This window comes from Bombina bombina, chromosome 12 (genome assembly GCF_027579735.1).
Source record: "Bombina bombina isolate aBomBom1 chromosome 12, aBomBom1.pri, whole genome shotgun sequence".
NCBI classification, from domain to species: domain Eukaryota; kingdom Metazoa; phylum Chordata; class Amphibia; order Anura; family Bombinatoridae; genus Bombina; species Bombina bombina.
The window spans coordinates 46,978,313-47,005,190 of NC_069510.1; the positions used below are offsets into that span (position 1 = coordinate 46,978,313).

The 26,878-nt window shown below is 39.1% G+C and overlaps 1 protein-coding gene across 1 annotated transcript in view; it reads right to left on the reverse strand.

Annotated features, from left to right (window-relative positions):
* The window catches only part of C12H9orf43 (chromosome 12 C9orf43 homolog), a 40,204-nt gene extending 21,191 nt beyond the window's left edge, over positions 1–19,013 (reverse strand). The window contains exons 1-5 of the mRNA XM_053695438.1: positions 18,863–19,013; positions 16,907–17,066; positions 13,813–13,900; positions 12,614–12,744; positions 3,110–3,194 (exon numbers count right to left, since the gene is read on the reverse strand). Of these exons, the coding sequence (XP_053551413.1) occupies positions 3,110–3,194; positions 12,614–12,744; positions 13,813–13,900; positions 16,907–17,066; positions 18,863–19,013 (615 nt within the window). The remainder of the gene's footprint in view (positions 1–3,109; positions 3,195–12,613; positions 12,745–13,812; positions 13,901–16,906; positions 17,067–18,862) is intronic.
* Positions 19,014–26,878: the final 7,865 nt, after the last annotated feature.

The window sequence follows — 26,878 nt, forward strand, 5'->3', positions numbered from 1 at the left end:
GAATTACTCATGGAGTAGGGTTAGGATTCCTAGGATATTGTCCTTCCTCCAAGAGGGTTTGGACAAAGGATTATTAGCTAGTTCTTTAAAGGGACAGATTTCTGCTCTGTCTATTCTCTTACACAAGCGTCTGGCAGAAGTTCCAGACGTTCAGGCATTTTGTCAGGCTTTAGTTAGAATTAAGCCTGTGTTTAAACCTATTGCTCCTCCGTGGAGCTTAAACTTGGTTCTTAAAGTTCTTCAAGGGGTTCCGTTTGAACCCCTTCATTCTATTGATATCAAACTTCTATCATGGAAAGTTATTTTTCTGATGGCTATTTCCTCGGCTCGAAGAGTCTCGGAGTTATCTGCCTTACATTGTGATTCTCCTTATCTGATCTTTCATTCAGATAAAGTAGTTCTGCGTACAAAACCTGGGTTTTTACCTAAGGTGGTTTCTAACAAGAATATCAATCAAGAGATTGTTGTTCCATCATTATGTCCTAATCCTTCTTCAAAGAAGGAACGTCTTTTGCATAATCTAGACGTGGTCCGTGCCTTGAAGTTTTACTTACAGGCTACTAAAGATTTTCGTCAAACATCTAACCTGTTTGTTGTTTACTCTGGACAGAGGAGAGGTCAAAGGGCCTCGGCAACCTCTCTTTCTTTTTGGCTTCGGAGTATAATCCGTTTAGCCTATGAGACTGCTGGACAGCAGCCTCCTGAAAGGATTACAGCTCATTCTACTAGAGCTGTGGCTTCCACCTGGGCCTTTAAAAATGAGGCCTCTGTTGAACAGATTTGCAAGGCTGCGACTTGGTCTTCGCTTCATACCTTTTCCAAATTTTCCAAATTTGATACTTTTGCTTCTTCGGAGGCTGTTTTTGGGAGAAAGGTTCTACAGGCAGTGGTTCCTTCCGTTTAAGTTCCTGCCTTGTCCCTCCCATCATCCGTGTACTTTAGCTTTGGTATTGGTATCCCACAAGTAATGGATGATCCGTGGACTGGATACACTTAACAAGAGAAAACATAATTTATGCTTACCTGATACATTTATTTCTCTTGTAGTGTATCCAGTCCACGGCCCGCCCTGTCTTTTTCAGGCAGGTCTAAATTTCAATTAAACTACAGTCACCACTGCACCCTATGGTTTCTCCTTTCTCGGCTTGTTTCGGTTGAATGACTGGATATGGCTGTGAGGGGAGGAGCTATATAGCAGCTCTGCTGTGGGTGATCCTCTTGCAACTCCTGTTGGGAAGGAGAATATCCCACAAGTAATGGATGATCCGTGGACTGGATACACTACAAGAGAAATAAATTTATCAGGTAAGCATAAATTATGTTTTCCGCGTGAGCTTGAAGGCTCGCCGGAAACAGCAGTTATGAAGCAGCAGTCTTAAGACCGCTGCTCCTTAACTGTTCCGCCTGCTCTGAGTGGCGGACAGCAATCAATCCGATCCTATACGATTGGGTTGATTGACACCCCCTGCTAGCGGCCGTGAATCTGCAGGGGGCGGCATTGCACAAGCAGTGCACCAGAACTGCTTGTGCAATGTTAAATGCAGACAGCGTATGCTGTCGGCATTGAGCTATGTCTGTCGGACATGATACGATACAGCGTATCATGTCAGACAGACATTGATAATTCGGCTCCTCAGTGCTATTGCATTGTCTTTTTATCATGCATTTGTTGATTATGCAAATCTACTGTAGGTCACATACACATGCATTCTGCACATGCTTATTTTCCGGCAACATACACTGCAGTGATTTTCAAATGTAACATTTATTTTGCCTCATACTGTGGTTTTTCCCTCTGATACTACAGCTGATATGATTACAAGTACTCAGTGTCTGGTCTTCTCAGAGACCACGATCATGCAGGTTGATGAGCAACAAGCAGTTATTCTTTGTTTAAAGATTCTGACACAGCATTCAATTTTAAAAAAAGTTTCCAATTTACTTCTATTATCAAATTTGCTTTGTTCCTATGATATTCTTTGTTGAAGAGATACCTAGTTAGGTGTCCAAAGCACAAATACCGGTAGTGCTTCCATCTAGTGCTCTTGCTAATATTGCAAACAAGGCTTGCAGAACTGCTCCAGACAGCTGCATGCTCATGAAATTACATCCCTGCTTTTGAACAAAAGATACCAAGAGAACGAAGAAAATTTGATTATAGAAGTAAATTAGAAAGTTGTTTAAAATTGTATGCTCTGTCTGAATCGTGACAGAAAACTTTTGGGGTTAATTTCCCCTTAATATATTTAAATTATACTCTTTTGGATACACACAACAAAAATAAAATGTATTCATCTAAAAAGCAGGAATGTAAAGCTTAAGAGCTGGACCATTTTTGGTTGAGAACCTGGGTTATGCTTATTTGTTGGTTTGCTAAATGTAGCCACCAATAAGCAAGCGCTATCTAGGGTGATGAAACTAAAACGGGCTGGCTCCTAAGCTTTAAATTCCTACTTTTAAAATAAAGATATCAAGAGAACAAAGAAAAATTGATAATAGGAGTAAATTAGAAAGTTGCTTAAAATTACATGTTCTATCTGAATCATTAAATACATTGTTTTTGTTTAATATCCAATTAAAGGGACACTGAACCCAAATTTTTTCTTTCATGATTCAGATAGAGCATGCAATTTTAAGCAACTTTCTAATTTACTCCTATTATCAAATTTTCTTCATTCTCTTTGTATCTTTATTTAAAATGCAAGAATGTAAGTTTAGATGCCGGCCCATTTTTGGCGAACAACCTGGGTTGTTCTTGCTGATTGGTAGATAAATTCACTCACCAATAAACAAGTGCTGTCCAGAGTCTGAACCAAAATAGCTTTGATGTCTTCTTTTTCAAATAAAGATAGCAAGAGAATAAAGAAAAATTGATAATATGAGTAAATTAGAAAGTTGCTTAAAATCGCATGCTCTATCTGAATCACGAAAGAAAAAATTTGGGTTCAGTGTCCCTTTAACTTTAAGTTATTTTACTTAGTACATGAAAGACGTACTTGTATTGTGTCTCTTTAAATGGTATGAGCTAAGAGTGATTATATAATATTATATTATTAGCATAGCCTAGGCCCTCTGCTTTCTTTCCTATGACTGCCAGTGAATCACTTACCCCTGACAAAACCTCTCTCTTTGTATCTTCAGAGAAAAAAGTTTGAAAGACGAGGTCTTTAATCCGAACTTTAGAAGGTTCCTCTCTAAACAATGAAAAGGGAAAATTGTGTTATGAAATACAGTGTTCTCCACAGAAAATTTTGCCAGCCATGAGATATTAATATAAAATAACCGGGTTAGGGTAGTGTAATACTTTGTAATATTATATCATTAGCTTTTTAAATATTGACAAAATAAGTTTTAATGTCTATAAAACAATGGGAGCTGCCATGTTGTAACTTAAGTTACCTTCTCTGCTGTGGCCAATTAGGGACAGTTATAAATAGATCACTGAAATGTGTAGCGGCCAATGGCTGTGTGGAATATAACAGTGTTCTGCACTTTTATTTCTAGCAGGAAGTGAAAAGCTCACAATTTCAGAACAGGAAAAGTGGACAAAAAAAAATAATGAAAGTGTATTGCAGAGTTTTTCTATATATGATTTATCATTTTATATTACCATCTCAAAGTGTATAATGTCCCTTTAAGTCAGCTCCAGACGGTCCAGACCAATGCTCTTCTCTTGAGCTGAATGTGGACGGTGGCTGGAGGATATGCACATATAGGGCCCCTCATAAGCTCTTTGGTCATATTCAGCTTGGAGCTGACTTAAAGGGATAGTCTAGTCAAAAATAAACTTTCATGATTCAGATAGAGCATGCAATTTTAAGCAATTTTCAAATTTACTCCTATTATCAAATGTTCTTAATTCTCTTGATATCTTTATTTTAAAAAGCTGGAAAGTAAGCTTAGAAGCCAGCCAATTTTTAGTTCAGCATATGGGTAGCGCTTGCTGATTGGATGGCTACATTTAGACACCAATCAGCAAGCGCTATCCAGGTGCTGAACCAAAAATGGGCCAGCTTCTAAGCTTATATTCCATCTTTTTAAAATAAAAACACCAAGAGAAGGAGTAAATTAGAAAGTTGCTTAAAATTGCAAGCTCTATCTGAGTCATGAAAGTTTAATTTTGACTAGACTATGCCTTTAAAGTATGTGTTTAAACAACAGATCAATAAGAAAATCAACTGTTTGATTAGAGCATTTTGTCACTGTTCTTTGGACACTCCTTTAAAGGGACATAAAACCCACATTTCTTATTTAACGACTAAAATAGAGCATAACAATTTAAACAGTGTTCCAATTTACTTCTATTATCAAATTATCTTTGTTTTCTTGATATCCTTTGTTGCAAAACAGGATTGTAAGCTAAGGAGTGTGCACGTGTCTGCAGCACTAAATGGCAGTAGTTTTTCAACAATGTTATACATTAGCAAGAGCACTAGATGGCAGCAGTTATAGAACAATGTTATACATTAGCAAGAGCACTAGAGGGCAGCAGTTATAGAACACTGTTATACATTAGCAAGAGCACTAGAGGGCAGCAGTTATAGAACAATGTTATACGTTAGCAAGAGCACTAGATGGCAGCAGTTATAGAACAATGTTATACATTAGCAAGAGCACTAGAGGGCAGCAGTTATAGAACAATGTTATACATTAGCAAGAGCACTGGATGGCAGCAGTTATAGAACAATGTTATACGTTAGCAAGAACACTAGATGGCAGCAGTTATAGAACAATGTTATACATTAGCAAGAGCACTAGATGGCAGCAGTTATAGAACAATGTTATACATTAGCAAGAGCACTAGAGGGCAGCAGTTATAGAACAATGTTATACATTAGCAAGAGCACTAGAGGGCAGCAGTTATAGAACAATGTTATACGTTAGCAAGAGCACTAGATGGCAGCAGTTATAGAACAATGTTATACATTAGCAAGAGCACTAGATGGCAGCAGTTATAGAACAATGTTATACATTAGCAAGAGCACTAGAGGGCAGCAGTTATAGAACAATGTTATACATTAGCAAGAGCACTAGAGGGCAGCAGTTATAGAACAATGTTATACGTTAGCAAGAGCACTAGATGGCAGCAGTTATAGAACAATGTTATACATTAGCAAGAGCACTAGATGGCAGCACTATTTCCTGTCATGTAGCGTTCTAAACATGTGCACGCTGCCTATCTAGATATCTCTTAAACAAAGAATAACATGAGAGCGAAGCAAATTTGATAATAGAAGTAAATTAGAAACTTTTCTAAAATTGTATGTTCTGTCTGAATCATGAAAGAAACATTTTGGGTTTTTAAAGAGATTTAAACCTCAAAACTAAATGCATTTTAGTTTAATATAAGCAATTTTGATTTTATAAACTTAAAATGAATTTGCCTATAAATGTAAATGTATGAAAATTGTCCTCCTAAAGCACTTACAAATGAATACCAGGAAGCAGGTTGTTTTGTTCTCAGTGAAATAATGAATAATTCTTACAAATTCTCTAAAGAGTGGTCTTTAACTATATCTACTAACAGTTTTCAAAGAAAAAAAAAGATAGTTTGTGAAACACAAAAAGAAAGCAAAAAGATGATAATGTATTTAAAGGGACACTAAACAGAAATTGTAAACTATATGATTATAAACCTTCATATATAAGAATAATATTGCAATGAAAACTGCAGCTTTATTTTGTCAAATCAGTATATTGTTTTATGTTTGTTCTTTTAACTGATTTCCCTGTTTCCAGAACAAAAGAATCTCTGCTAACCAATCACAAACTAACATTCAGATATAGCACAAACTCTGTTTGCACATGTGCAGACTGGGGTAGCCTGCCGTCTTGTATTCCCTTAAAGGGACAGTACACTGTAAAATTGTTTTTCCATTAATGTATTTTAAATGACTTGTTATACCAACTGCAGAGTATAAAATATTTGCGAAATTCCATTTTCATGCTTATTTGTGTATATGAAGTAGCTGATTTTGTGCTTTAAAACCACAGCCTATTACAATGGGTTGAACTTAAAGGGACACTGTACCCAAAAATGTTCTTTCGTGATTCAGATTGAGAATTAAATTTTAAGCAACTTTCTAATTTACTCCTATTATCAAATTTTCTTCATTCTCTTGGTATCTTTATTTGAAATGCAAGAATGTAAGTTTAGATGCCGGCCCATTTTTGGTGAACAACCTGGGTTGTCCTTGCTGATTGGTGGATAAATTCATCCACCAATACAAAAGTGCTGTCCAGAGTACTGAATCCAAAAAAAAAGCTTAGATGCCTTCTTTTTCAAATAATGATAGCAAGAGAACGAAGAAAAATTGATAATAGGAGTAAATTAGAAAGTTGCTTAAAATGGCATGTTCTATCTGAATTACAAAAGAAAAAAATTGGGTTCAGTATCCCTTTAAAGGTGATATCAGATCTCATTATGTTCTAAGTTTGTGTAAACAGACTTGCTTCCTTATCTTTTATTTGGCTGGAACACCAAAGCTCAATATATAGAAATGGAAAATGATCATTTTATTACTTAACTATCCTGCATCCCACTGAGAGTGTAATCTCTTCTGCTGGCTGTGTATACTTAGGCTATTCAATAGCCTATACTCCAGTATTAATTTGTTCAGTGTAGGTGGCGATACCACAAGCTAAATCAGCTATTTCAAATGCTGAAATTTAATACACTCTAGCAGGTTAAAAGGATCATTGGGAATAATTTAAAGGGGAGACATTTTTTGGGTGAACTGTCCCTTTAAGGTGTGTTACGGTACCAACTGTGTACCAAGGGTTAACCCCAGATGAACAATGTCCTGCATAGACAATCAGCAATTCACAACCCAGCCAGTTTCAGGTTTAAAACAGAATGACAACTTTATTTGAAGGCAGCACACAGATTTATACAGGTTTTTGACCCCCCCTCAGATGGGGGTTGAAAGAATGTTGTACATTAGATAAAAGGGAGAAGCGCCCTTGACATGATACAATAGAATTATATTACTTAAATACTTTACTTAGGCAGATAACAACTTAAACACATTTGGCTTGTCTTATCACCTAGCGTCTGTTCTCTGAGGGTGATTAAACAATGGCCTGTTTATTACTTAAATGTAATTATAGCACACAATAGCTAAGGCCAGAAAACCTGTCTTTAGAAATTAGATTCTTAAAGCTAAACACAGTTAACTCTTTCAGTCCTGACAGAAGGGTCTGTCACATAGCTCCCCCCTTGTGGAACACTCCGGCAGACCCGGCTTGACCCTTTTGCGGGTCAACCTGGGGATGACCGGACTAAGGGGTGGTAGGCATGTCAGTTTGCTGGGACAATCCATTTGTATTCCCGTTATGAGAGAGAATTCCTGTCCATACAAACAAGGGTTCAACTTCTTCAGTGCCCAGACTAGGGCTAAACAGTCCTTCAAAATCTCATCAGCTTCTTTACGAGTTTTCTGTACCTGCTCTTTATAGGTATCCACAATCCCTTCATACTGACATAGGGTGCCCTTGAGTTGCTGCACCTCACTATGAGCCAGCGTCAGCTTCTCCTCCAGTGTCACTAAGTTTGTCTTTAATGTTTCATGTTCCACTCTCAAGCTGGTGTTTTCTGTAGTCTGTCGGTGCAGCCTGTCTAGCAGAGATTCCTGTTCTAAACGTGCTTTTCCCTCTGCACTCCTCTTCTCTCCCGCTAGCACTGTTACATGATTATTTAACGTGACCATTTCATCCTCTACGTGACTCTTCTCCTTCATCAGCGCATTGTAACGGGACTTCCACGTATCAATAGCGGACAGAGATTTACTGAGCTCAGCGTCCTGGGGCTTAGCAGCAGGGGGGGCAGTTTCTGCTGCACGGATCTGGGCACGGGTAGTCACAGGGTTAACATCAGCGGGACCCATAGGAGCGTAGGCAGAAACAAGGGGGACCAAGGTATTTCCAAGGAGAACATCAGCTGGTAAATCCTTCATGACCCCCACATTCACAGGTCTAGCGCCCACTCCCCAATCCAAATGTACCCTGGCAACAGGTAGGCGGAACACAGTGCCCCCTGCTACCCTCACAGCCACACTGTCTCCTGTGTGCTGTTTCTCAGACACCAAGTTCTTTCGAAGCAAGGTCATGGTAGCACCAGTATCCCGTAGACCACTGACCTCCTTCCCATTCACTTTAACCAGTTGCCGGTTATTCCGGTGGGCAGCTTGCACAAGGTCTGCCTCATGTAGGATGCCCCAGCATTCTTGCGCCTCTACATAGCGGGCCGCAGGCTGAGGATTACGTGGGATTCCGCTAGCGGGTCTTCTCCAGGACTGTGCTTGGTTCGCTGCGTTTAGGGGACACTCTGGTCTTTTGTGCCCTAGTTGCTTACATCCAAAGCACCGAATAGGTTGTGAGTAGCCCCGCGAATTGAACCAGGCTCTCTGAGGGTAGTTCGTGGCCCGAGACCGTGTGGTATAGCGGTGTGCTGGGGGTTGGTAACTGGCAGGTGCTGGGGTGACTGGGGGTCTGTACTCCACTCTGGCAGGGGGCTTAGTGGTAGCAGTGTCCAGTTTGCGGGCATCCGTATACTCATCTGCCAAGCGAGCCGCTTCATGCAGGGTGGAGGGTTTACGGTCCCGAACCCACTCTCGAACTCCTGCGGGTAACTTGTCGAAGCAATGTTCCAACAGGAATAGCTGCAGCACCTCTTCCCCAGATACGGCTTGGCACCCCGCTATCCAGTGAGCTGCTGTGCGGTGCACCTTACATGCCCACTCAAGGTAGGAATCACCAGCCAATTTAACAGTGTCTCTGAACCGCCTCCGGTATGCCTCCGGTGTAACCGCATACCTGGAGAGCAGAGCCTCTTTTACAGTATTATAATCCCCGACTTCCTCATCTGGAATGGCCCGAAAAGCCTCACTGGCCCGGCCGGATAATTTTCCGGATAATATCGTGACCCAGTCCTCTGCGGGTACCTTGTGTAGTGCACATTGCCTCTCAAAATCTGCAAGGTACCCATCAATCTCTCCTTCTGTTTCCAGGAAGTTTTTAAAAGCTGCAAAATTTACTTTTCCCTTTTCCACTGGGGTTGCTGTGACTTGGGCTGCTGCAGCGCCGCTTTGGCGAAGTAGGTTGGCCTCCACAGCTGCTATGACCCGGTCGATAATTTCGGCAGATGGGTTGGGGCCATAATATGCCAGTCTTATTTTAACCGCCCGATCAAAGCTTGCTTCTTCAGGGGTTCTGTCTGATATGCTGGGCCCATTGGTTCCTTCTGTCCCTGGTACTCTTTCCATCTTAGTCAGTATTGTAATAATCCCCCTCTTCCTGAGGTTACTGGCTTGTGTAGTTGCTCTTCTGGGCGATAAGGTTCATTCCGTCGCTTGCCACCAATGTTACGGTACCAACTGTGTACCAAGGGTTAACCCCAGATGAACAATGTCCTGCATAGACAATCAGCAATTCACAACCCAGCCAGTTTCAGGTTTAAAACAGAATGACAACTTTATTTGAAGGCAGCACACAGATTTATACAGGTTTTTGACCCCCCCTCAGATGGGGGTTGAAAGAATGTTGTACATTAGATAAAAGGGAGAAGCGCCCTTGACATGATACAATAGAATTATATTACTTAAATACTTTACTTAGGCAGATAACAACTTAAACACATTTGGCTTGTCTTATCACCTAGCGTCTGTTCTCTGAGGGTGATTAAACAATGGCCTGTTTATTACTTAAATGTAATTATAGCACACAATAGCTGAGGCCAGAAAACCTGTCTTTAGAAATTAGATTCTTAAAGCTAAACACAGTTAACTCTTTCAGTCCTGACAGAAGGGTCTGTCACAAGGTGGTTTAGCACTGATTCAACTTGGTTACTATTGCAAAGAATGATTTCCTTTTCATGATTGTTGATGCAAAACTGACAATCCACCTTTTAAAAGCATGGAACACCATAGAAGCTTAGGGAAGGAGGGAAAATTAAACAAAAGCTCAAATAAATTGGCTAAAAGTATTAACCCAAGCCTCCCTGGGAGAAAGTGAAACAAACATATTTTTAGATGTATTTTACAACAAAAGGCTGCAAAATAAATAATGAATGTCTATTGCAATAATGTATCACTTGCAATAATTGAACATTTTATGCGTTGTTGAAATGTTAAGTTTAATGGTCCTTTAATTAGTTCAGACAACTAACGATATTTAGGCCCTAACATCAACAGCACAACAAAATGAGTCTAGTGGTCACTGCCAGGATATCATTCTTACTATGGTGACCACTTCATAGCTATAACAACATGAAACCCTTTATTTGAATCGCAAAACCTCACTCTTTCAAAAGTTGGGTCTTATGATATATTATTCTGGTGAGAGGCTATTAAAGGCTTCTCAAAAAGCATTTGAACCCCCAGAATAGAAACATAATTGAGAGGTATTTGTCATTGTTAGGGGTCTAAAGTTTATTTATGAATTGTGGGGGGTAACATTGGGGATACCCCACCCGCCTGATGTGGTTCCATATTCTTATGGTTCTAAAAGGTTATCACGGTAAGAGGATACCACCTGGGCATATGACTCCCTCCTTTTAAAGAGCGGCCCGTTGTATTGCATATCAGTGTTCTCCACAGAATATTTTACCATCCGGGTTCCATTATGAAGCAGACAGTGTAATACTGTACTTTGTAAAATTATTTAAAAACATTACTATCCAAAATACAAATTAATTGCATTATTTAACAAAAATGTATTTAGCATTGAAAAAGTATATTAGCTGCCTAAGTTTAACTTAAAGTGACAGTAAATTAAACAGTTTCATAACATGTCCATAGTAAATGTATATTATTTTAAGCCAAACCGCTCATTTTTTATATTAAATTACTATCCTAACACTTTAAAATAAATACTTATTTTGTTGCAGTTCTTCCTTGGATCCTCCACCCCCATTTCTCTTTCTGTTCTGTATCTGTGTGACTTATAGAGAGTGCTCCCACCCACTAGACAAGGCAAGATAAAGGATTCATGCTTGCAACGCAAAATAAGCGCATATCTGAAAGTTTTTTTTTTTTTTTAGATGAGTGCCATATGGCTAAGCAAATCATTGGCTAACATCACTGATTGAGAAAAAAATTACTTTTAATAGCGATGGCCGGAGCGGGGTATTAGAAGACCAGGAATAAAGTGAAAAGATAAAGATATACGGTATATTAGCTAAGCATTAATAAATTAGCCTACCTATTAATTTTAATAAATATTTCAAATCTGTTTCATGGTGAATGTACCATCACTTTAATATTGGCTTAAATTTTAGCCAGGGTATCAGTAAAATCAACAGGGTGGTGCACCCATTAAAAAGGTCCTGGGGAGAATATATAGATATAGATATATATTTTACATTAACATTATCACATATATATATAAATATTTTTTTTCTATGTGAAGAACATAGGAATGTATAATATGCGCAAGGCATTTTAGGTGTAGCGTTTTAGGTCTAATGCAATGTTGGATTAGCGCACATGAAGAATTAGTAATCTTAAGGCACATTATTGAATTATTAAATATAAAATATTAATAAATTATAAATAAATAATAAATTATAGATACTGTAAAAAAGATGGATTATTTAGAATATTTTACAGTATCTATAATATTTTTTAATAATTATTAATATTCTATAATAATTAATATTTAATATTTCAATAAAGCACCTTAAGATTACAAATGTTTCATGTTGGCTAACCCAACACCGCATTAAACCTAAAGGGGGAAACCTGAAACACCTTACGCGCATATTTTACATTCCGATGTTCCTTTGTTCTACCTGTATGTCTATAGGAATAGATACATAGGTATTAATATAAACAGATATAGGGTATATATATATAGAAATATGTATTTACAATAAATATATCATTTATATATATATATATATGCATACACATATTTAGACATGTATATGTATGTATGTATATATGTATATATATATATATATATATATATATATATATATATATACACACACAATATAGCCCTTTGCAGTTAAACACCTTCTCATATATCATATACCTTTGAGCCCTCATAACTTTTTTTAAAACAAATATTTAGATGAATATTTTTTATCAAGTAGTGTTTATGTGAGTGTAACTGTAATTTAAATATATTTATGTTGTGTTTAACTCACTACCCTTTACGCAAGTTTTTCAGTCGCGCTAACCCAACTATCGTAAACCACAATTGCGCTCTCGCGTTTACTTTCAATTTGTAATACAAGCCCTCTTTCTGTCGTGCCGGAAAAAAACAATATCACTTGTATATGTGATATATGGGACCCAGGAACAGAAGCACATTGTCTGCACACACATAGTTTAAGATAGCTGTATGCAATCCCTAGACCCAAGACAATAAGTGTGTATGTGGGGAATACACCCCCTATCTTTTACGCATCTGGGCTCTGATACTTGGGGATAGGCAGTAAAAGAGCCCAAACCAAAGCTACATTGTAACCAAATGTGGCATAGGACCCCTGTTTCATGTGATGGGTCATTTGATTATAAAATGTGCTTCATGTCAGTTTCCTAATCCATTATAGATCTACAGGAGAATATAGTGCTGCTTTCTCCTTCCTCTTTACTTCCGCTATACCTACTGGTGGTCTTTTTTCTGTTCCTGTTGCTGGCATTTCCACGGTGAGTTTGGCACCCAGACCAAGGGGGTGTGTCTTCTTCTGCCTATATCACATGACACTGCTGAGGATGTAGTGATATCCAATACCTCAACCTACAAGTGAAGCAGTGCATTATAGGTTAGATATTTATTTTGACAATGCAAAGCAGTTAGCAAGTAACCTATATCTACCCCAGTTTGGTACGTAGAAATGGGTCAAACAACATTTTATAATCAACTATTACAGAGCTAAATAAACAAATTTTTTGGGCGAGTGGCAATTTTGAGCCATGGAAAAGCAAAGAGAAAAATATACCCAAAAGATCCTCCCTAGCCTTGTCTAACGAACATAAAATGATATCAAGGACTTTCAAACAGAGGACCTTTGTGTACCTAGAATCATTTTTAAAACTAGAACCCAGAAGTTTAATTCTAGCCTTCGAAGATTTGTCAAGATAATACTAATGTACAAATACTGACATTTTTCAAGCTAAAAGTACATATTTATAATTTTTATTGCTGTTCTTTGAGATGTATGATAGAACATTTTAGTTGATTTTTTCCGTTAAGCCGTTGAGATACAATATGTTGGAAACATGGTTACAGGGATAGTAAAGTCCAAATTAAACTTTCATGATTAAGATAGGGCATGTCATTTTAAACAACTTTCTAAATTACTTTGATCATCAAATTTGCTTTATTCTCTTGCTATTCTTAGTTTAAAGCTAAACCTAGGTAGGTTCATAAGATAATTTCTAAGACCTTGAAGTCCGCCTCTTATCTGAATGCATTTGGCAGTTTTTAACAGCTAGAGAGCGTTAGTTCACGTGTTTTATATAAATAACATTGTGCTCATGTACGTGGAGTTATTTAAGAGTCGGCACTAATTGCCTGAAATGCAAGTCTGTCAAAAGATCTGAGATAAGGAGGCTGTCTGCAGAGGCTTAGATACGAGGTAATTACAGAGGTAAAAAGTATATTAATAATATAACCTTGTTGGTTATGCAAAACTGGGGAATGGTAAATAAAGGGATTATCTATCTTTTAACAATAACATTTTAGGTGTTTACTATCCCTTTAAATGTATTTTAATTTACAAAAGACATGTCTATATGATGTAAATTAGACCCTGTCCAGAAGAAATTATGGTTCGCTTTCAATAAAATTGTAGTTAATACTTACTTTTTGCAATTTCATGGGGGACAATTTACGAATTGATGCTTCTGATTCCACACATGAATTGAGACCCGGGAAGAACAACTTGTCCGAACTGATAAAACAAACACAGTGTCGTGCTAACAGATCAAACTGCCAGAAATTGAGTAATAGAACCCGGTGGGCTATTACTAGATTCAAGCCTACAAAACTACAATTCAATGGAAAGCTACTTAAAGGGACGTGATACTCAAGTGTTGAAGATCTTCAAAGTGATGTAGCAGAGCTGTAAAAAGCTGACTAGAAAAATATCACTTAAACATCTCTATGTAAAAAAAGAAGTTATTTACCTCAAAATGTCCTAAGTATTCACACCCTATTGTAAAGGGGCTTTAAGTAGCCAATCAGGATACTAGTCCCAGGACTTGGAAGGGAGCATTCATCTGTCATATGCAGGCACAGTCATGTTATTTCATTATTCAGTTTAAAGAAGCTTACTATGAAATCTCACAAGATTTCAGTGAAATCTCATGAGATCACAGCAAAGGAAAGCATGACCTTAGCACTGCTGATGCTGATTGGCTATTGTTTTTATTTTTAACTGCAGCTGGACAGTAGCTGAACTATAACTGTTTACACAGCACTTACTCTGGTGAGCTGAAGACATATTGAGGTAAAATATCTTTTTTACATAGAGATGCTCAGGTGATAGTTTCTTGTCTTTACGTTTTACAGTTATGCTGCATCACTTTCAAGTGATTTAGCATATGAGTATTATGTCCCTTTAATTATAAAATTTGAAAAAAAATTGTACTTGATGGCCTGATTAATAAATATGTTATCTAGCCAGCTGCCTGGGGAGCTTTAGCCAGAGAGGCACCAGTCTGGCTGATTACATATTGCCCCCTTCATGAAGAAGTATATGTGGGATGGGTGTGAGCACAGGAAGTATTGGTGAAGTTGGTGCTGGAAAAACAGAGGCAATTAATCCCTTGGCGACCGAGGACGTGTCAGACATGTCCTACAAAAAAATACAGTTAAGGACCAAGGACGTGCCTGAAACATCCTCTGGGGTTTCAAGCACTGGAAGCAATCGTGATCGCTTCCAGATGCTTTCAGGGTATTGCAGCGATGCCTCGATGTTGAGGTATTGTGCAATACCCTTTTTTAGGCAACCAATGGTGCCGATCGTTGGTGGCGTGGTAGGGATACGAGGGAGGCGGGTGGGCGGCCCATCGCTGCAGAGGAGTTCTGGATCCGGGAGTGCCGGCAGAGGGATCGTGCGCGTGCGTACGAGATGTGCATGCACCCGCCCGCTACAGTGATGGAGTCTCATAGAGGGCGAGGGAAGGAGGGTGAGGGAGGGGGAAAATAAGTGTTGGGGAAAGCTGCCAGTACCCAAGATGGTGACAAATAGCTAGAGGGAGGAGGGTTAGAGAGCTGTTTGTAGGGGATCAGGGTGGTTGGGGATCCTACACTGCAGAATATATATGAAATAACTATTAAAAAAAAAGCCTTTTATTTTAGTACTGGCAGAATTCTGGGGTGTGAGGCGGGGGAGGGAAGAGAGCTGTTTGAGGGGGGTCAGGGGGGTGGGATGTGTCAGGTGGGAGGCTGATCTCTAGACTAAAGCTAAAATTAACCCTACAAGTTACCTAATTAACCCCTTAACTACTGGGCATAATACAACTGTGGTGCACATCGGCATTTAGCTGCCTTCTAATTACCAAAAAGCAATGCCAAAGTCATATATGTCTGCTATTTCTGAACAAAGGGGATCCCAGAGAAGCATTTACAACCATTTGCGCCATGATTGCACAAGCTGTTTGTAAATAATTTCAGTGAGAAAACTAAAATTGTGAAAAAGTTAACAATTATTTGTATTTGCTCGCATTTGGCGGTGAAATGGTGGCATGAAATATACTAAACTGGGCCTAGATCAATACTTTGGATTTTGTCTACTAAACTACACTAAAGCTAAAATTAACCCTACAAGCTACCTAATTAACCCCTTCACTGCTGGGCATAATACAAGTGTGGTGCGCAACAGCATTTAGCAGCCTTCTAATTACCAAAAAGTAATGTCAAAGCCATAAATGTCTGTTTCTGAACAAAGTGGATCCCAGAGAAGCATTTACAACCATTTGTGCCATAATTGCACAAGCTGTTTGTAAATAATTTCAGTGAGAAACCTAAACTTTGTGAAAAAGTTAACAACTTTTTTTATTTCATCGCATTTGGCGGTGAAATGGTGGCATGAAATATACCAAAATGGGCCTAGATCAATACTTTGGGTTGTCTACTTAAAAAAAAAAATATAGATGTCAAGGGACGCTAATTTTGTAAAACAAAATGGTGCTACTTGTACTTATTGCCCTATAACTTGCAAAAAAAAAAAAAGAAGCAAAGAACATGTAAATATTGGGCATGTATAAACTCAGGACAAAATTTAGAAACTATTTAGCATGGGTGGTTTTTGGTGGTTGTAGATGTGTAACAGATTGTGGGGGTCAAAGTTAGAAAAAGTGTGTTTTTTTAATTTTTTCATCATATTTTATATATTTTTTATAGTAAATTATAAGATATGATGAAAATAATGGTATCTTTAGAAAGTCCATTTAATGGCGAGAAAAACTGTATATAATATGTGTAGGTGCAGTAAATGAGTATGAGGAAAATTACAGCTAATCACAAACACAGCAGAAATGTAAAAATAACCTTGGTCCCAAACGGTCAGAAATTGAAAAGTGCTGCGGTCACTAAGGGGTTAAAGGGCCACTAAAGACAAAATTAAAGTGTCATGATTCAGATAGAGTATGCAATTTAAAAAACTTTCCAATATACTTCCCTTATCAAAACGTGCACATTCTTTTTCTACGCACACTTTCTAAAGCTCCAGCTCTTACTGAGAATGTGCAAAAGTGTGATGGCTGTCACATGATACAAGGGGAGGGAAAATTGGATTATCTTTGAAATATATTAGAAAATATGCTGCTGCTAATTTCAAATTCAAGTGCTATTGCATTGTTTTTTTATTGTGTTTTTGTCAGTTATTTAATTATTCTGTATTTAGTAGATTGGGCTGTTGGTGTATGCAGAGCGTCACAGATCTAGACCATACCTGCACTTATAACTCTCATTGTTCTGGTCATACAGTGCTTGTGAATTCAGTCCTGCAAGTCTCGTTTCTGAAGAACTAATGCGTAAATGATGAGAATCTAGTCCCACGGGAGATGGCTGGAGGTTCGGTAGGGTAATGACTTTAAGAATAGGTAGACCACCTGTTGAAGGAAAAATAATATGTCTTCATCTTGATAGAGTTATTACCCAACACTTTTTGTAGGGATATAAATCTATATAGGGTATAAGTAATATGTGCATATTATTAAATAATCTCTTTATTATCCATTCCCCAGTTTTGCATAACAAACATGGTTATATTAATGCAGGTACAAATTCCCAAATCTGGTATTCTAAAATCCAAACTTATTCTTAAATCCAAACTTTTTAATTAGTATTTACTGGGGGGAAAAAAATCAATAATTACTATTTTTCCCTGCCTCTAAGTCACAATCTTCTCTGCCTGCATCCTTGGTTTTTGTTTATTGTTTTTTTTTTGTGCTCTAAAATACAAATAGTAGTGTTTATTTATTTAAAACAACAAGTATTACCTTTCTGATTACAGTCCTGTGCTGTCTTTCTGGGGGTACTTTATACACAAGAGTAATAAAAATATCAAACTACCTTTAGGTTACATGTATAAGCTGTATTATGACATAAGATGTTGTTGTTTACACTTGGTTCCATCCCCTCTCCAAACTGTCCTATTTTACAGATGCAAATATTTCAAAATCCAAACCTTTTTTCGGTCCCAAGCAGTTTGGATAAAGGGTTTTCTACCTGTACACTTTTTACCTTGTTTCCAAGCCTCTGCAGATTGCCCTTTATCTCAGTTCTTTTGACAGACTTGCATTTTAGTCAATCAGTGCTGACTCATAAATAACTCCACGGGAGTGAGCACAATGTTCTCTATGTGGCACACATGTACTTGCATTGTCTAGCTGTGAAAAACTGTCAAAATGCACTGAGATAAGAGGCAGCCCTCAACAGCTTAGAAATCAGTTGAGCCTACCTAGGCTTAGCTTTTAGCAAAGAATACCAAAAGAACAAAGCAAATATGATGATAAAAGTAAAGTGGAAAGTTGTTTCAAATTACATGCCCTATCTGAATCATGAAGGTTTAATTCTGACTAGACTGTCCCTTTAAAAAACAGTTTGGACAAGCCTGATATGTTCCATCTAAAAATGGTATTTTAAAATGATAAAATTATAGTATTTTGTTAAACAAATTAATGTGACTCTCATCCGCCACAGAGCAGTGAGTGAACAATTCATAATGAAGTATTAGTTGTGCACAGTTGTGAGCATGTGCAAGAATTCACAGAATATACGTATATGCATTTGTGATTGGCTGATGGCTGTCACATGATACAAGGGGAGTGGAAATATAAATAACTTTGAAATTTGTCAGAAAAAATCTACTACATATTTGAAGTTCAGACTAGGGGGTAGATTTAATCTACCCCCGTAGTTTCCAGATCGCTGGAAACATAAGTTAACTCGTCCGGCAGCGGACAGCAATCATCCCGATCAGATACGATCAGGATGATTGACACCCCCTGCTAGCGGCCGATTGGCAGCGAATCTGCAGGGGGCGGCATTGCACAAGCAGTTCACTAGAAATGCTTGTGCAATGTTAAATGTTGACAGCTGTATGCTGTCGGCATTTAGCGATATCGGGCAGACACGATCCGCTACAGCGGATCATGTCCATCCGACAGTTAATAAATCGGCCCCTAAGTGCTATTGCATTGTCTTTTTATCATGCATTTGTTGATTATGCAAATCTACTGTATTAACGGGTCCTTTAATCTCCCTATAACTGTCTATATATATCGTAATCATATAAAGCACTGAGAAATGTTGGCGCTTTGTAACATAAAGTATTATAATAATATATTTTACAGTATGCATTATGATCCTACTGATCTGAAGCATTATTATACTTGTGCAATACCGTCATCTTCTGAGGACAATGTGCTGTAAGACCGCAAACTTCTGAAATGAGGATATCCTCTCTCAATTCTTCGTAAAGACGCCCAACACTGAGGATGCTGGCACGTTGGTGTCACACATATGGTCTCATCCAACTCTTTGCATGTCGACATTCTACAATAGCAAGCCGACAAAATTATTTCTAAACATAAAGAATAAGTCCCACTTATTAAGATACATGAACAAATCATCTGAAACCTGTGCAAAAAAACCCAAAAAAAGTGGTTTCTGATAGACTTATACTGCTATTGAATTCTCTCACTACAACGTATTGGTGCGCCTTACACTTCATATCTATCCAACAAACACATTTTATATAGAATGCCATTCATTTAATTTGAGAAACACTTTCACAGTTTTTCTAACGGATTGGAATAAAGCCCTAATTGATTAAAGATATTCTCATTTGAAAGAAATTCCAATTTAATTGATTGACTTGATATTTAAAAAAATAAATAAAAAATGGTACCTTATTTATATTGAAAATAAAAAAAGTGAATTTCATTTTAACTCTAGGCTGCCAGAAAGGGCCAAGAAGTACTTTAAATGTTTTCAAATGACTTATAACAGCTGCATACTATTAAATATATTTAAAGGGACACGAAACCTATATGTTTTCCCCCATGATTCAGACAGAACATGCAATTTTAAATAACTTTGTGCTGAATTACAAGTGGTGTGTTTACTGTTGCACGCGAGCGATATCAGGTTTTTCGCGGCTCTTTATGCGTGTCGGAAGTAACGTGCATATTACAAGTTAAAGTTAAACATGATCGCTTAAATCGGGATAATGCGACTTTAGAGCTCTGGTTAACTGGTTAAAACACATGAAAAATACATTTAAAAGTACAGTTACACTTATAACACTGTAATATTTTTTTTTAAAATTGCATTAAAAGGGCTCAAAGATATGAGGTCTCACATGTTTGGAAAAAAAATGCATGCAAAGGGCTTTGGCATAAAAATACATACATGTTTAAAGATGTATATGTAAATATTTTATGATATCTTTTCATGTGGCAAGACTAAAGAAATGACACTTTGCTATAATGTAAAGTAGTGAGTGTACAGCCTGTATAACAGTGTAAATTTGCTGTCCCCTCAAAATAACTCAACACACAGCCATTAATGTCTAAACCGTTGGCAACAAAAATGAGTACACCCCAAAGTGGAAATGTCCAAATTGGGCCCAATTAACCATTTCTTTCTCTTGTTAAGTGTGTTCAGTCCACGGGTCATCCATTACTTATGGAATATATTCTCTCCCCAACAGGAAATTGCAAGAGGATCACCCAATCAGAGCTGCTACATAGCTCCTCCCCTCACATGTCATATTCAGTCATTCTCTTGCAACTGAAAAGATAGGACGTTGTGAGAGGTTCTGTGGTGTTTTTATACTTCAATCAAAAGTTTGTTATTTTAAAATGACACCGGAGTGTGTTGTTTATTCTCAGGCAGTATTTGGAAGAAGAATCTGCCTGCGTTTTCTATGATCTTAGCGGCAGTAACTAAGATCCACTGGCTGTTCTCGCATATTCTGAGGAGTGAGGTAACTTTCAGAAGGGAATGGCGTGCGGGGAACCCTGCAAACAAGGTATGTGCAGTAAATTATTTTTCTATGGAATGGAATTGACTAAGAAAATACTGCTGATACCGATGTAATGTAAGTAAAAGCCTTTAATACAGTGAGAGCGACTGTTAACAGGCTGATTTAAATATATACAGTAAAGTAATTTTCTAAGGAATGGAATTTGACTGAGAAAATGCTATTAATACTGAAGTGATGTTATTAGCCTTAAATGCAGTAGGAAGACTGGTATCAGGCTTATCAATAGAGATACAAGCTCATTAAAAAAGGGATGTTTAAAACGATTTTACTGGCATGTTTATTTGTTTTGTGAGGTATATTGGTGATAAAACTTGTTGGGGCATAAAATTTTTTCCACATGGCTGACAATATTTCTGCATAGAAACAGTTAACTGACACTCCCAATATTGTAATATTGAGTAGGAGGGGCCTATTTTAGCGCTCTTTTGACGCAGTAAAAAATTCAGGCTCTGTCTTCCTGCTTCCTTCTGCTTGACCCGGGTCGTCTCCAGACAGCTTAAGGGACTTCATAAGTCATTTTGAGGGAGGTAATCAGTCACAGCAGACCTGTGACAGTGGTTTTTTGACTGTATTAATAAACGTTTTTTTGCTTATAAAAACCGTTTGGGTTGTAAGGGGTTAATCATCCATTTGCAAGTGGGTGCAATGCTCTGCTAACTTAATACATTTACTGTGAAAATTTGTTTGCTATAACTGATTTGGTTCATTGTTATTTCAACTGTGTCAGTTTTCTGTGCTTCTTAAAGGCACAGTAGCGTTTTTCTTTATTACTTGAAAAATTATTTACAGTGTTTTCCAAGTCTGCTAGTCTTATTGCTAGTCTGTTTAAACATGTCTGACACAGATGAATCTGTTTGTTCACTATGTTTAAAGGCCACTGTGGAGCCCCACAGAAACATGTGTACTAAATGTATTGATTTCACTTTAAATAATAAAGGTCAGTCTTTATCTATAAAGGAATTATCACCAGACAACGAGGGGGAAGTTATGCCGACTAACTCTCCTCACGTGTCAGTACCTTCGCCTCCCGCTCAGGAGGCGCGTGATATTGTGGCGCCAAGTGCATCAGGGACGGCCATACAAATCACCTTACAGGACATGGCTAATATTATGAATAATACCCTGACAGAAGTATTATCTAAATTGCCAGAATTAAGAGGCAAGCGCGATTGCTCTGGGGTAAGAATAGAGCGCGCTGGTGCTACAAGAGCCATGTCCGATACTGCGTCACAGTTTGCAGAACATGGGGACGGAGAGCTTCATTCTGTAGGTGACGGATCTGATCCAGGGAAACCGGATTCAGAGATCTCTAATTTTAAATTTAAGCTTGAGAACCTCCGTGTATTGCTAGGGGAGGTTTTAGCGGCTCTGAATGACTGTAACACAGCTGCGATTCCAGAGAAATTATGTAGGCTGGATAGATACTATGCAGTACCGGTGTGTACCGACGTTTTTCCTATACCTAAAAGGCTTACAGAAATTATTAGCAAGGAGTGGGATAGACCTGGTGTGCCCTTTTCCCCACCTCCTATATTTGGAAAAATGTTTCCAATAGACGCCACTACACGGGACTTATGGCAGACGGTCCCTAAGGTGGAGGGAGCAGTTTCTACTTTAGCTAAGCGTACTACTATCCCGGTGGAGGATAGTTGTGCTTTTTCAGATCCAATGGATAAAAAATTGGAAGGTTACCTTAAGAAAATGTTTGTTCAACAAGGTTTTATCTTACAGCCCCTTGCATGCATTGCACCTGTCACTGCTGCTGCGGCATTTTGGTTTGAGTCTAAAGCACTTAAGCTAGCTAATGCATTTGTTTCTGATGCCATTGTACATCTAACTAAACTAACGGCTAAGAATTCCGGTTTTGCCATTCAAGCGCACAGAGCGTTATGGCTTAAATCCTGGTCAGCTGATGTGACTTCTAAATCTAAATTACTTAATATTCCTTTCAAGGGGCAAACCTTATTCGGGCCCGGCTTGAAAGAAATTATCGCTGACATTACGGGAGGTAAGGGTCATACCCTTCCTCAGGATAAGGCCAAATCAAAGGCCAGTCTAATTTTCGTGCCTTTCGAAACTTCAAGGCAGGAGCAACGTCAACTTCCTCCGCCCCAAAACAGGAAGGAACCGTTCCTCGTTACAGACAGGCCTGGAAAACTAACCAGTCCTGGAACAAGGGCAAGCAGGCCAGAAAACCTGCTGCTGCCCCTAAGAAAGCATGAAGGGATGGCCCCCTATCCGGAAACGGATCTAGTGGGGGGCAGACTTTCTCTCTTCGCCCAGGCGTGGGCAAGAGATGTCCAGGATCCCTAGGCGTTGGAGATCATATCTCAGGGATATCTTCTGGACTTCAAGGCTTCTCCTCCTCTAGGGAGATTTCATCTTTCAAGGTTATCAGAAAACCAAATAAAGAAAGAGGCATTCCTATGTTGCGTACAAGACCTCCTAGTAATGGGAGGGATCCACCCAGTTCCGCGAACGGAACAAGGACAGGGATTTTATTCAAATCTGTTCGTGGTTCCCAAGAAAGAGGGTACCTTCAGGCCAATTTTGGACCTAAAGATTTTAAACAAATTCCTAAGAGTTCCATCATTCAAAATGGAAACTATTCGGACTATCCTACGCATGATCCAAGAGGGTCAGTACATGACCACGGTGGATTTAAAGGATGCCTATCTTCACATACCGATTCACAAAGATCATCATCGGTTCCTAAGATTTGCCTTCCTAGACAGGCATTACCAGTTTGTAGCTCTTCCCTTCGGGTTGGCTACGGCCCCGAGAATCTTTACAAAGGTGCTGGGCTCTCTTCTGGCGGTTCTAAGACCGCGAGGCATAGCGGTGGCTCCGTATCTAGACGACATCCTGATACAGGCGACAAGCTTGCAAATTGCCAAGTCTCATACAGAGATAGTTCTGGCATTTCTAAGATGGCATGGGTGGAAGGTGAACGTGGAAGAGAGTTCTCTATCACCTCTCACAAGAGTCTCCTTCCTAGGGACTCTGATAGATTCTGTAAAAATGAAAATTTACCTGACGGAGGCCAGGTTATCAAAACTCTTAAATGCTTGCCGAGTCCTTCATTCCATTCCACGCCCGTCAGTGGCTCAGTGCATGGAAGTTATCGGCTTAATGGTAGCGGCAATGGACATAGTGCCATTTGCGCACCTGCATCTCAGACCGCTGCAGTTATGCATGCTAAGTCAGTGGAATGGGGATTACTCAGATTTGTCCCCTCTACTAAATCTGGATCAAGAGACCAGAGATTCTCTTCTCTGGTGGTTATCTCGGGTCCATCTGTCCAGGGGCATGACCTTTCGCAGGCCAGATTGGACAATTGTAACAACAGATGCCAGCCTCCTAGGCTGGGGCGCAGTCTGGAATTCCCTGAAGGCTCAGGGATCCTGGACTCAGGAGGAGAAACTCCTCCCAATAAATATTCTGGAGCTAAGGGCAATATTCAACGCTCTTCTAGCTTGGCCTCAGCTAGCAACACTGAGGTTCATCAGATTTCAGTCGGACAACATCACGACTGTGGCTTATATCAACCATCAAGGGGGAACCAAGAGTTCCCTAGCGATGTTGGAAGTCTCAAAGATAATTCGCTGGGCAGAGTCTCACTCTTGCCACTTGTCAGCGATCCACATCCCAGGAGTGGAGAACTGGGAGGCGGACTTTCTAAGTCATCAGACTTTTCATCCGGGGGAGTGGGAACTCCATCCGGAGGTATTTGCTCAACTGGTCCATCGTTGTGGCAAACCAGATCTGGATCTCATGGCGTCTCGCCAGAATGCCAAACTTCCTCTTTACGGTTCCAGGTCCAGGGACCCGGGAGCGAAGCTGATAGATGCTCTAGCAGCTCCTTGGTTCTTCAGCATGGCTTATGTGTTTCCACCGTTTCCTCTGCTCCCTTGACTGATTGCCAAGATCAAACAGGAGAGAGCATTGGTGATCCTGATAGCGCCTGCGTGGCCATGCAGGACCTGGTATTCAGACCTAGTGGTCATGTCGTCTTGTCCTCCATGGACTCTACCTCTGAGGCAAGACCTTCTAATACAAGGTCCTTTCAATCATCCAAATCTAATTTCTCTGAGACTGACTGCGTGAAGATTGAACGCTTGATCCTATCAAAGCGTGGTTTCTCCGAGTCAGTTATTGATACTTTGATACAGGCACGAAAGCCTGTTACCAGAAAAATCTACCATAAGATATGGCGTAAATACCTGTATTGGTGCGAATCCAAGAGTTACTCGTGGAGTAAGGTTAGGATTCCAATGATATTGTCTTTTCTCCAAGAGGGTTTGGAAAAAGGCTTATCAGCTAGTTCTTTAAAGGGACAGATTTCTGCTTTGTCTATTCTTTTGCATAAGCGTCTGGCAGAAGTTCCAGACATCCAGGCTTTTTGTCAAGCGTTAGCTAGGATTAAGCCTGTGTTTAAAACTGTTGCTCCTCCGTGGAGCTTAAACTTGGTTCTTAAAGTTCTTCAAGGAGTTCCGTTTGAACCCCTTCATTCCGTTGATATTAAACTTTTATCTTGGAAAGTTCTATTTTTGATGGCTATTTCCTCGGCTCGAAGAGTCTCGGAATTGTCTGCCTTACACTGTGATTCTCCTTATCTAATTTTTCATTCAGACAAGGTAGTTCTGCGTACTAAACCTGGGTTTTTACCTAAGGTAGTCTCTAACAGAAATATCAATCAGGAGATTGTTGTTCCGTCATTATGTCCTAATCCTTCTTCAAGGAAGGAACGACTTTTGCATAATCTGGATGTAGTCCGTGCCCTGAAATTCTATTTACAGGCAACTAAAGATTTTCGTCAAACTTCTTCCCTGTTTGTCGTTTACTCTGGACAGAGGAGAGGTCAAAAAGCTTCGGCAACCTCTCTCTCCTTTTGGCTTCGTAGCATAATACATTTAGCCTATGAGACTGCTGGACAGCAGCCCCCTGAAAGAATTACAGCTCATTCCACTAGAGCTGTGGCTTCCACCTGGGCCTTTAAGAATGAGGCTTCTGTTGAACAGATTTGCAAGGCTGCGACTTGGTCTTCGCTTCACACTTTTTCAAAATTTTACAAATTTGACACTTTTGCTTCTTCGGAGGCTGTTTTTGGGAGAAAGGTTCTACAGGCAGTGGTTCCTTCCGTTTAAGTGCCTGCCTTGTCCCTCCCATCATCCGTGTACTTGGCTTTGGTATTGGTATCCCATAAGTAATGGATGACCCGTGGACTGAACACACTTAACAAGAGAAAACATCATTTATGCTTACCTGATAAATTTATTTCTCTTGTAGTGTGTTCAGTCCACGGCCCGCCCTGTCTTTTTAAGGCAGATCTAAATTTTACTTAATACTTCAGTCACCACTGCACACTATGGTTCCTCCTTTCTCGTCTTGTTTTGGTTGAATGACTGAATATGACATGTGAGGGGAGGAGCTATGTAGCAGCTCTGATTGGGTGATCCTCTTGCAATTTCCTGTTGGGGAGAGAATATATTCCATAAGTAATGGATGACCCGTGGACTGAACACACTACAAGAGAAATAAATTTATCAGGTAAGCATAAATTATGTTTTCATGTAAGTGGCAAGAGTCCATGAGCTAGTGACGTATGGGATATACAATCCTACCAGGAGGGGCAAAGTTTCCCAAACCTCAAAATGCCTATAAATACACCCCTCACCCACCCACAATTCAGTTTTACAAACTTTGCCTCCTATGGAGGTGGTGAAGTAAGTTTGTGCTTGATTTTCTTCTGTGATAAGCGCTTCTAAGCATTCTGAAGCCCAATTCTTCTCAGAGTACAGTGTTTGTCAGAGGGATGTGAAGAGAGTATCGCCTATTGATTTTATGGTTTTCCTTGCAGGAAATCTTTTCAAAGGTTCTCTGTTATCGGTCGTAGAGATTCATCTCCTACCTCCCTTTTCAGATCGACGATATACTCTCATATTCCATTACCTCTACTGATAACCGTTTCAGTACTGGTTTGGCTATCTGCTATATGTGGATGGGTGTCTTTTGGTAAGTATGTTTTCATTATTTAAGACACTCTCAGCTATGGTTTGGCACTTTATGTATTAATATAAAGTTTTAAATATATGTATTTTACTTATATTTGCCATGAGTCAGGTCTATGTATATTTCCTTTTGTAGACTGTCAGTTTCAGTTTGGGAAGCATGTTTAGGAAGTTATTTCTCTTACCTGGGGTATAGTCCTTTTTTCAAATTGACTGTTTTTCTTTTAATTTCGCTGGCAAATTAGGCTTGTGAGATCGCAAAACGCTGATATTTATTGCGTCATTCTTGGCGCAAGAATTTTTTGGCACCAAGGTACGTCTTTGATGATGCAAGTTCGTCATTTCTGGAGTCTTAGTT